The sequence below is a fragment of the Stegostoma tigrinum genome, chromosome 6, assembly GCF_030684315.1.
Source record: "Stegostoma tigrinum isolate sSteTig4 chromosome 6, sSteTig4.hap1, whole genome shotgun sequence".
In the NCBI taxonomy this organism is placed as follows: domain Eukaryota; kingdom Metazoa; phylum Chordata; class Chondrichthyes; order Orectolobiformes; family Stegostomatidae; genus Stegostoma; species Stegostoma tigrinum.
Window position 1 is genome coordinate 82,016,042 of NC_081359.1, and position 12,382 is coordinate 82,028,423.

Here is a 12,382-nt window from a genome sequence, read left to right on the forward strand (position 1 = left end):
TTAATCTCTTTTGCTTGATTCCTACAATCTTGTACACTGCTTCTGTTTAAATTATCCAATATCCTCCTGAATGGCTCGATTGAACCAGCTTCCTGTCAAACCTTCCAGGAGGTACTGAACCAATCTAATGTACAAAGTCTCTTTTTTCTCCTAACTTTACATTGCTTTTTGCAAAAGCACTTTTAAAATTGTCCCCTGCTGGTTTTTGTCCCATTTGTGGATGAGAACTGTTTCTCCATTTCCACTCAGTCGGAACCCTCCGTGATTTTGACAACTTCTTCAGTCAAGTTTTATCTAAATTGCTTCTCTCCAAGGAGAGCAGTTCCAATTTCTCCAAAATGTCCTCATGACCAAAGAATCTCATTATTAGAATAGTTCTCTTGTCAATATATTCACATGCTTCCTAAAGTTTGTTGCCCAGGACCCGGTACATAACTGGTGCCCCTTGTACGGTCTTCATAACCTCCCTGCTCTTTTTTTTATATTCCCTGTCCCTTTTCATGAAGGTGAGACTAACGTAAGCTTTGCTAACAGCTCTTTCTACCTGTACAGCCACTTTAAATGACTTCTGCATGTTATACACTTGGGCCCCTTTGCTCCTGCACGCCGTTTCGTGCAGAACTTGTTTCATGCTGTTTATCAATATTCTTTGAACGAAGTGCAGCACCTCTGTTTTCCATATATAACTTCTGTAACCTATCAACTCACTCCATTGACTTGCCAATGTCCTTGTGAAATTCTTCTTCACTGTCTTCCTCTTCAGCTGCACAGTGGCTCAGTGATTAACACTGCTGCCTAACAGCACCAGGGAACCTGGTTCAGTTCCACCCTTGGGCAACTGTGCACACTCCACACATCCATCCTTGTCTGCTTGGGTTTCCTCCCACAGTCCATAATGTGTGGTTTAGGTGGATTGGGTGTGCTAAATTTGCGCATAGTGTCTAGATTGGGAAATGCAGAAATTGGGGTAGGGGTAGGGTTTGGCCTGGGTGAGATGCTCTTTGGAGGGGTCGTGTGGACTCAGTGGGCCCAATGGCCTGCTTCCACACTGTAGGGATTCTATGATTTTGTAATTCTCCCAAGTTGGTGCCATCCTCGGACTTTGAAACTGTTAACTGCAGTCTCCGGATGTAAATCCTTGTTTTGATATATTAACATTAAATGCAAATATAAAATCAAATGTAATAGTACTGACCCCTCAGGAACTCCACCTTCCAGCCTTAACCATTGCTTTGTATCCTATCCTTCACCAGAAATGATATCACATTGCTACTGCCCCCTTTTTTTTTTAGTCCATGACCTATTGCTTTCCTCACATGTTCAATGTGTGTCACTGCATCAGTGCTTTTGGAAGTCCAGGTTCACAAGTGCTCCCCGGCACTCGTTTGTTAATATGCAGAGTGTTTAGTAGAAAAGGTTAGATTGAAAATAAGCTTGGAAAGTTTAAATTCTTGAGCTGGCTTTGTGAATATTCACAATATTCACCTGTTCATTATTCATAGCCTGAAAAGCTAAAAGACAATGAAATTGTTCATGACTGTACTTGGAAGTCAGTCTCAGGATTCTATTTATGTGAAAGACCACTTCATGATGTTCTTTCTCTGCAGTAATCCTATGCTTATGTTGCATTTTCAGCAGTTAATTTTTAATTTCTGCCTATCATTTGTGACATAACACTTAACCGTTTTTGGATCTGCTGTTTTATGGTTATCCTTTTTTAAAATTATTTTCTTTCCTTTCTCAAGGCAGAAGAACCTTTTTTATTTTTCCCTAATCTTCTCTCAAACCATAGTCATTTTGTGTCAGGGGTCAGTTTTGTGTAGTATTTGTATCACCTCCACAGCCTGAATCTTTGTGACCAGAGCTGAGTGCATTCTAGGAGGTCTGATCAGACCTCTGTATAGTTTAACTTTTTATAGAGTTAATTTTCCCTTCATCAACTGCCCCTTTTTTGTTTAGGGACAAAAATAACATTCAAACACGTTTTTAAACACTGCCAACCTCTCTTTCATACAGAATTATGATTTTTTTTTTGAATTCTGTTCAAAACTGTGTTGGACAGTAATGTCAATCAGACAAGAATACTCAGATAAGTGACTGTACAGGTAGAAAGAGCTGTTAGTAAAGCTTACATTAGTTTCACCTTCATGAAAAGCAGCATGGAATAAAAAATGCAGGTGCTGGAGAATGAGATAACAAAGCGTGGAGCTGGATGAACAGAGTACGCCAAGCAGCATGTTAGGAGCACAAAAGCTGACATTTCGGGCCTAGACCCTTCATCTGAAGGGTCAGACATACACCTGATGAAGGGTCTAGGCCCAAAATGTCAACATTTGTGCTCCTCTGATACTGCTTGGCCTGCTGTGTTCATCTAGCTCCACACAAGAATACTGCTCATTTCTGAAAAATATCTTGACTGTTTCAACTGTTCAGATACATATAGTTCTTTTTACTGTGCTGTAAATTTGCCTTTTTATTTTGTTCCATATTCTTGTCATTAAAGAACTCTAGTAGGTTCTCAGGACCCCCCCATGTCGGACCTCTTTGGTGCAATTGCTTCCAAATTTGTTCATTGAATGTGGACGTCAGTGGCAGTAATTAATTGACTGACGACTCTGAACTGCCTTCTGGGCAATTAGGGTAAACCGCATTGCTATTGATTTTGGAATCACATAGGCTAGATAGACATGCAAAGATGTTAAACTTCCTTTCATTAAGGATATTAGTGAACCTAGTGGGTTTTTCTAATAATCAACAGTGATTACATATCACCCAGTAGACCAGCTTTTTTATTCCATTTAGAGTCATGGAATCTTAGATGTACAGCACAGAAAGGAACCCTTTTGGTCCGCATCATCCATGCCGACCAGATATCCTAAGTAATCTAGTCCCATTTGCTCCTATCCCTCTAAAAACCCTTCGTATTCATATACCCTTCCAGATGCTTTTTAAGTGTCGTAATCCTATCAGCCTCCACCACTTCCTCCTGGCAGTTCATTCCATAGACGCACCATCTTCTGTGTGAACAAGTTGCCCCTTGAATCCCTTTTTTATTATCTTTTCCCCTCTAACCTTAAACTTATGCCCTCTAGTTTTGGACTCCCCCCACCCCAGGTTTTAAAAAAAAAATCTTGCCTATTCATTTCCCTCATGATTTTATAAACCTCTCTTCAGCCTCTGACACTCTAGGGGAAAACAGCCCCAGCCTATTCAGCCTCTCCCCACAGCTCAAACCTTGCAACCCTGGAAACTTCCTTGTGAATCTTTTGAGCCTTTTCTTGTCTCACAGCATCGTCCCTGTAGGAGGGAGACCAGAATTGCATGCACTACTCCAAAAGTGGCTGAACCAATGTTCTCTGTACAAGTGCAATGTGATCTCCCAATGCTTATACTTAAAGCAGTGACCAATAACGGCAAGTATGCCAAATGCTGCCTTCACTATCCTATCTATGCAATGCCTCCACTTAGAAGGAACTATGAACTTGCTGTCGAAGGTTTTTTTATTTTGTTCAGGCCCTCTCCCTTAAGTGTTTAATTCCTGCCCTGATTTCCCTTTCCAAAATTCAGCACCTCCCATCTATTTAAATTTCAACTCTATCTGCCACTCCTTGGCCCGTTTTGACCCATCTGATTTAAGATCTCGTTGTACTCCTGAGGCACCCTTCTTCACTGTCCACTACACCTCCAATTTTGGTGTCATCTGCAGACTTACTAACCATACCTCATAGATTCACATCTGAGTCATGAATTCAAATGACAAAAATCAGTGGACCTAGCACTGATCCCAGATAATCCAGTGTGAAGCTGGATGAACACAGCAGGCCAAGCAGCATCTCGGGAGCACAAAAGCTGACATTTCAGGCGTAGACCCTTCATCGGAGAGGGAACTGGAATAATTGGGGAGCGAGGGGGGAGGCAGACCGAAGATGGAGAGGAGGGGATAGGTCAGCCCAGGGAAAGACAGACCGGCCAAGGAGGTGGGATGAGGTTAGTAGGTAGGAAATGGAGGTGCGGCTTGAGGTGGGAGGAAGGGATGGGTGAGAGGAAGAACAGGTTAGGGAGGCAGAGACAGGCTGGGCTGGTTTTGGGATGCAGTGGGTGGAGGGGAGATTTTGATTTTTGTCGGAAGATGATGCGTTGTATCCGGAGGTTGGTGGGGTGGTGTGTGAGAACGAGGGGGATCCTCCTTAGGGCGTTTATGGTGGGGGTGGGGTGTGAGGGATGTGTTGCAGGAAATGTGGGAGACGAGGTCAAGGGCATTCTCGACCACTGCGGGGGGGATGTTGCGGTCCTTGAAGAACTTTGGACATCTGGGATGTGCGGGAGTGGAATGCCTCATCCTGGGAGCAGATGTGGCGGAGGAATTGGGAATAGGGGATGGTATTTTTGCAGGAGGGTGGGTGGGAGGAGGTGTATTCTAGGTAGCTGTGGGAGTCGGTGGGCTTGAAATGGTCATCCAGTTTCTAGCTGGTTACCTGGGGTGGAGACTGAGAGGTCCAGGAAGGTGAGGGATGTGTTGGAGATGGCCCAGGTGAACTGAAGGTTGGGGTGGAAGGTGTTGAAGTGGATGAACTGTTCGAGCTCCTCTGGGGAGCAAGTGGTGGCGCCGATACAGTCATCAATGTAACGGAGGAAGAGGTGGGCTTTGGGGCCTGTGTAGGTGCAGAAGAGGGACTGCTCCATGTAACCTACAAAGAGGCAGGCATAGCTGGGGCCCATGTGGGTACCCATGGCCACCCTCTTTGTCTGTAGGAAGTGGGAGGAATCAAAAGAGAATTTGTTGAGGGTGAGGACGAGTTTGGCTGGGCGGTTGAGAGTGTTGGTGGAGGGGGACTGGTCGGGCCTGCGGGACAGGAAGAAGTGGAGGGCCTTGAGGCCATCTGCATGCAGATTACAGGTGTATAGGGACTGGACGTCCATGGTGAAAATGAGGTGTTGGGGCCAGGGAATTTGAAGTTCTGGAGGAGGTGGAGGGTGTGGGTGGTGTCATGGACGTAGGTGGGGAGTTCCTGGACCAGAGGGGAGAAAATGGACTCCAGGTAGGTGGAGAGGAGTATCCCTTTGGCATACTGCAGTTCACAGGCCTGCAGTCTGAAAAGCAACTCTACGCCTCCACGACCACCACCCTCTGTCTTCTACCTTTTTCTTTGAGCCAGTTGCATAACCAAATAACTAGTTCTCCCTGTATTCAGTGTGATCTAACCATGCTAACTAGCCTGCAATAAGGAATCTTGTGGCATGCTTTACTGAAGTACATATAATCGCATCCATGGATCTACCCTAATGACTCTACTTTGTTACTTCAAAAAAAACCCCAGTTTCTTTGTTACAGTCAAATGACATAGTCTACCATGGTGAGATTTGAACCCATGTCCACAGAATGTTAGTGATAATGGGAACTGCAGATGCTGGAGAATCCATCTGATGAAGGGTCTAGGCCCGAAACGTCAGCTTTTGTGCTCCTGAGATGCTGCTGGGCCTGCTGTGTTCATCCAGCCTCACATTTTATTATCTACAGAATGTTAGTCTGGATTTTCTGTATTAATAGTGCAGAGTGTAACTGGGGATTTTTTTTTTGCCTCGGCTAACTTTTGTTTTATTTGGATTTTACTCTATTGTTCCTTCATGCTTAAAACTAATTCTGCTAAATTACACATTTGGTAAACATTCTAAATGGAATTTTTACATTCAAGGTTTTAGTTAATGGGTGTAGTTGTATAGAATCAATTGAGCTCTGGCCATGTCAAGATGATGGTGGAGTTGGAAAAGCCTTTATATGGGAATGGTTGTTTATAGTATTAAAATTGAAGAAAATTTGAAATATTTTGAATATATTTAATTTCCGACATCCAAAATCTTATGAACAAACTTGAGTTCTTTGTAAAATGCTTTCGAATCCTCAAGTTTATATTTATGCAAGCATCTGCTCATCCTTTCTTCAATTTGTGGAGTTTTTTATGTATTCTTTAGTCCTGAAACTAAACTTTTACTCAATTTTTATTTCTTAAAACAAAAAATTTAGGATTTGGTGACAAGTTGCGTAGCTTTTTGATAAACTTTGCTATCTGATTTCTAAACAACCTCTAGCATTTTTGTCCCCCTTGCCCAATGATCTCAAATGTTTGAATTCCTGTAGTGCCGTAAGTTCTTGTGATAGCTTTTTAGGTTCCTCTCGTATAAGAATTATTTTTCTCCCGTGTCCTTGCGTAACTGTAGTCTACTGTGGACGTTACTTTCTTTGCTTTTTCACCAACCCATAGGCTCCTGATACCACTTGTTCATCTGTTTTTTGCCTAAAATTTAAGCCATGAATGTTTCTATTATTCTATTTATTGTTCTTTGTTCTTTGTGTCCTGACAATTGTTTTTGTTCATGACTTATGTCTAGAACTATTATGATCTTTTGCAGTGCCGTATTTGTTTAGGGTACTACAAAGCATTTAAAATGGTATTTCATAAAATACCCTGAATTGATGGACTGACTTCAAAATCATGTTTTTTTGGCATGTGTTTAAGGTAACATTGAAGCTTCATCAGTGCAAAATCCCAGTCACCCATTGGGATCAGCATGGAACTATTAAATGAAAACAAGTATGTTATGTCAAACTGAGATGTTTCAAGAATTTATATCTGAGATCGTTCCTGCTTCCCATCTCCACAATTTCATTACCTGCACAATTATGCACTTTTTTTCAGGCATAGCACAAGACCAGGCAGTCTTAAGCCCCGGATTTCTTCCTGGACCACAATCTTTCCACAACCTCTCCTTGCTCACTTGCATAAACGTAAAATTTGTGACGACCCCACCACCACCCCCCACCCCCCCCAAAAAAAAGCTGAGAAACTTCTTTGTCATTTCCTTTGCTTAGTGTGCCAAAAATTATTTGAGTAACTGAGCAGGTGTTGTACCATCAGTGTAAAGAAATGAGTCCAATGTTTCGGGTCCAGTGTCCTTTCTTCGGAGCTTTATCCCAAAATCTATTTCAGGCTGAGTTAGATCTTGTACTATCTCTCCATTTTTATGTATCTTTTCTTACGTACTTGGGTTGTCTATGAGACAGGTCACTTGTTGCTCAATCATTTTTCCATGAAGCTGTTGGCCATCGCTCACCTTGTTAGCTTTTACTGTAAATAATTCCGTCTTCTAGGCTTCCTTTTTTTTTGTTTCTAAAAATCCCTAATCAAACACACACCAATCCTGGCTGTCCTTAAGAATTTATTATCTCATCTCAACTCCTCCTCTTCTCTTTCCTCTCTTCGCGCCGCCCCCCCCCCCCCCCAAAATCACATGCACACAGTTCCTCCAGTGTGTTGTTTCTTTCTACAGTGCCCAGTTTTCTGGGAACGCAATGTTGAATTTCTCCACAGCTTCCGAGTACTAATCTAATCCAATTTATAACTGATAGCCTATTTGCAATGGCTTTGCTCCCAGGCTTATAAGTGATGTCGTCCCAAGGGCTGATCCTTGGGCACTTTTTTTCCTTGTTCCCATCTTTGTGTTACTACTCAACAACGTTATTCAGAACCAGCTGTGTTCTTTGCATGTATGCTGGTGACACTTGGCTGTATCTCATCAAGCCTCTTTAAATTGACCAACAGATACTGAAGTTATCACACATCTATTAAAAGAACAGTAGAGATGTTTTCTAACCAAATGTTGAGGAAGAACCAAGCCACAGTCTTCAGTTGCTGCCCCAAATGGAATTCCCTAGCTACTAACATCATTTCCCTCCCTGAAATGTCTGAAGCTGAGGCAAATAGTTCGTAACCTCTGCTTACACTATCACCATGAAAATTTAGCTAGATCTGCCATCACCAAAGAGGGATTTGGCTTAATATCCTAATATTTATTTATCTGACATTCAGTTTGTACTAAACTTTTTTTTATTAAGCAGCAAGGCATGGTTTCAACTGCAGTATGTTTGTATGCATGTTAAATGTAATGTAAATAAATACAAGTTTTGGATTTTTTTTCCTGTAGTGCTTTTTTTCGAGGTAACTTTTCGATGGTCCAAAGTATTAGCTTAAATGGGATATGCATTCAAAAGAAGTACCATTTCATGTTTTGGAGATAGTCAGAATGGTTTTATTTTCACAACTCTAAGCTGAATTTGTTGTTAGGAGGTTTCTTGGGAAGTCACAAATGTGCACCATTGTGGCCAAGACGTTGCCTTGCAAAAGTTGTGGAAAACACTTGCATGGACTGCCTGCAAATTTATTTTACCCTCATAAATTATGCCTGTAGAAAAACATGAAATCCATGCACAGTTGGTCTGTAACTACAGCCTTCTCCCCTTTACAACTGATGACACCATATCAGCTTAAAACGTGCAGTTCACAACCCAAGAAATGTGACGTGATGTTTTATTCACTTTTGGGACGTCAGTGTCGCTGAGACTGCTTGTGTTTATTACACTTGAGAAATTAACGATGAACTGTCATCTAGAACTAGTGCAATATGATGTTGGGAATAGAGTACTTTGACCCAGCAATGGTGAATCTGTTTCTGGATAGTGCGTAATGTGGAAGGGAGTTTGTTCGTTATGATGCTCCTGTATGTCTGCTGCCCTTAACTCGTATCATTCAGACGAACAGAGAATGTCAGTTTGGAAGGTGCTGTTGAAAGAAAGGTAGTTAGATTGACATGTAGTGTGTATAGATTTCTAATGGCGACACAGAATAAGGACAGAGTGACATCAGAATGAACAGTGGACTGTGTTTCATTCCATCGTCTAACTTTATCTGTCTTTTAACTTTTGGTTCAGGTGACAGCTGTATTTTACGTTGTGCAAAGTGAGAGGAAGTGATATTCCTTTATGTGAACCTTGGTGAATGCTGTTGGCAGCAGTAACAAGCTAGATGAAACAAATATTTAATTTGAAGTTGGGATTTTAATTTTATGGTATACTTGATGCAGGAGTTATTTTAAATGAAGCTTGTATATGATTATTAAAATTCTCTTAATTCTCCTTTCTGTAGAGCAATGATAACGAAGAGCGCTTAGCAGTAGTTAAGCTGCTAGCAAAAATGTTTGGTGCAAAAGATTCAGAGCTAGCATCACAGAACAAGCCTCTGTGGCAGTGTTATTTGGGAAGGTAAGCTTTTGTTTTTTGCACACTCTCGCGTGTCCTTTTTCCCTTTTGCTTGCGCGCTCACATCCAAACATAGATGTGGCTGCTCTTAAAGTATTACGCTAATTACAAAGACCTTTTGTATGTCCTGATCCCAATTCAATATCTTAATGAGAATTTCAAGTTTAAGACTTAAAGATTTAATTTTCAGTTTTATATCTATCCAGTCACTGAAAGCAAGCTAGAGGAGGGGGTGGGTAATGCTAATTATTTAAATCTGTTCTAACTTTGACTGTCATTTATTTCATGTACAGTGTAGTTTTGGGCATGTTAGAGTTGAAGGAGACACAAGCATTACGTAGCACAAATGGATTGGAATTGTAACTATATATCTTTTCTCAGCAGATTGCTCATCAGCTGCGTGCATGCAAGTTTCTAACCCAATGTTTAGTAATCCTTAAACCAGTTACTGTGAAATTTGTATCCCTGTTGAAAGAGCTTCTGGACAGCTTAAAATGGTAAACATTGCCATATGAGGGGTCAATCACTTTGTGTTTCACTAATATGCTAGGATGTCAGTTGAAGTGTAATATTGCTTATGTCGCCTTGTGTAAGATGAGCTTACTTGGTTTAGGTATTGAATTTACAAGATCTGCCACTGGTAGAATTGGATTTCTTTTGCGAGCCCTGCCTTGGAATCTCCAGTCTAAGATCTGCTTCTCTCCACTTGCTATTCTTTTGTCTCTCCTCCAACCCCTGACTTTGAATATTCATCCCTCTGCAGTCAGGTACATGACCTGTGTAGATTTAAAGCTTTGGATGTCTGTCTCATGACAAGTGTGGAGTGCACAGCGTACCTTTTTTGGAGTATATATTTGAGTTTATTACCACTTTTTTGCTAACCATGTGTTATTGATGCATATTGTGATTCTGATTTTGGAAATTCAACATTTCAGCGATACGTGTTTGCTTTACTGCACTTGTGTTCTAGGTAGACATCATGTACAGAATACAAAGATGTGATCTTGTATCTGACTTGAAAGAAAATCTTCCAACATTTCCCCAAGATACTCTGCCCTTCTTTATTCAAACAACAGTATCTATTTTGTGTGGTGTGCAAGGATTCACCTGAGCACTGCTGGTGTTCTTTCACCCAGTTCACAGTCCATTTATGGTTAATTGTTTGCTGAAGCCTTGTTTGAGTGACAAAAACAAAATATTCCTTCAGATCAGGGCTAAGCTTCTACTGAGACTGAGCCTTTCCTGGACACAGCTGCTTGCTCGCTCTCTTTTTTTTGTATTTAGATTAAAATGTGAGGGGAGAATCATGTGCTCATGCAACAAGTGAGCCAGGTCTGCTTGTATTTTTATTTTAATCATTACCTTTTTACAGTCCTATCTTGAAATTTTATCTCCTGATTCAGCCTGTTGCGGAGGCTGGTGACTAAAGGTTGCAGCATCCCCCCCCCCCCGTCCCTAGATGATTCTATTGACATTGGAATATCATTAAAAGACCTGCACTATTTTCAGGATACACAGGACTGCATGACGCAGTTCATTACTTCAGTGCTGAAGTTGTTGAAGAGACAGATTTATAGTGGACAGTATTGGGTTTGTTCTTTAAAGATGGGTTTGTGGGATTTTCCCATCTGTCTTTTCTTTTTTAAGTACAAAGTCGAAAATACATCTACAAAATCTGAGCTCTTGGTCCTGTTTTAAAAGTAGCGGTTATGATTTTGGTCTGAACAGTACAACATTCTAGTGTCATAAATGTGGCTGCACAGTGAAACCTTACTCTAAATTGAGGGAATGAAATTAACCTCTGAAAATGATTCTGCTGTTCGTTTTGAATTGTTGTGCTGTTCTGCCGGGCTCTGAATTTATGGAGGAATGGGTGTCATGTAGGCAAGCGGAATTGTGATTGATCTGATTTGAGGCTTTAATTCAAATGAATGGTGGCAGTCATGGATTTTGTAAGTGGAGGTCGTGCCTGACAAACCTGTTAGAATTCTTTGAAGAGTTAACAAGTATGTTAGACCAGGGAAACCCAGTAGATGTTATCTATCTAGACTTCCAAAAGGCCTTTGATACGGTGCCTCGCGGGAGGCTGCTGAGCAAGGTGAGGGCCCATGGTATTTCAGGTGAGCTACTGGCTTGGATTGAGGATTGCCTGTCTGAGAGAAGGCAGAGAGTTGGGATAAAAGGCTCTTTTTTGGAATGGCAACCAGTGACGACTGGTGTCCCGCAGGGTTCAGTGCTGGGGTCGCAGCTGTTCACCTTATACATTAATGATCTGGATGAAGGGACTGGTGGCATTCTGGTGAAGTTTGCCAATGATACGAAGATAGGTGGACAGGCAGGTAGTGCTGAGGAGGTGGGGAAGCTGCAGAAAGATTTAGACAGTTTAGGAGAGTGGTCCAGGAAATGGCTGAAATTCGATGTGAGCAAATGTGAGGTTTTGCACTTTGGAAAAAAGAATACAGGCATGGACTATTTTCTAAATGGTGAGAAAATTTGTAAAGCAGAAGTACAAAGGGATGTGGGAGTGTTGATCCAGCGTTCTCTAAAAGTTAACTTGCAGGTAGAGTCCGTGATTAAGAAAGCGAATGTAATGTTGTCGTTTGTCTCGAGGGTTGGAATATAAAAGCAGCGATGTGCTCCTGAGACTTTATGAAGCTCTTGTTAGGCCCCATTTAGAATGCTGTGTCCATTTTTGGGCCCCACATCTCAAGAAGGACAAACCAGCCCTGGAGCGTGTTCAGCGGAGATTCACACGGATGATCCCTGGAATGGTAGGTTTAACGTATGATGAACGGCTAAGGATCCTGGGATTGTACTCATTAGAGTTTAGAAGGTTGAGGGGAGATCTAATAGAAACTTACAAGATAATGTATGGTTTAGAAAGGGTGGACGCTGGGAAGTTGTTTCCGTTAGGCGGGGAGACTAGGACCCGTGGACACAGCCTTTAAAATTAGAGGGGGTAAATTTAAAACGGAAATAAGATGACATTTCTTCAGCCAGAGTGTGGTGGGCTTGTGGAATTCATTGCCACAGAGTGTGGTGGAGGCTGGGACGTTGGATGCCTTCAAGGCAGAGATCGACAAATTCTTGATCTCAGAAGGAATCAAGGGCTATGGGGAGAGTGCAGGGAAGTGGAGTTGAAATGCCCATCAGCCATGATTTAAATGGCGGAGTGGACTTGATGGGCCGAATGGCCTTACTTCCACTCCCATGTCTTACGGTCTTATGCCTGCCTAGTGCCAGGACATGTGCTCAGGACTGTGAAGGGGCTTGCAGTGTAAGGGGGATGAG

At 41.9% G+C, this 12,382-nt stretch overlaps 1 protein-coding gene across 4 annotated transcripts in view; it reads left to right on the forward strand.

The window, feature by feature from the left end:
• LOC125453351 (sister chromatid cohesion protein PDS5 homolog B) overlaps positions 1-12,382 on the forward strand; it is a 228,211-nt gene that overhangs the window by 53,453 nt on the left and 162,376 nt on the right. For all 4 annotated transcript variants that reach the window (XM_048532792.1, XM_048532796.2, XM_048532793.2 and 1 more), the window contains exon 9: positions 8,979-9,094. In XM_048532792.1, the coding sequence (XP_048388749.1) occupies positions 8,979-9,094 (116 nt within the window). The remainder of the gene's footprint in view (positions 1-8,978; positions 9,095-12,382) is intronic.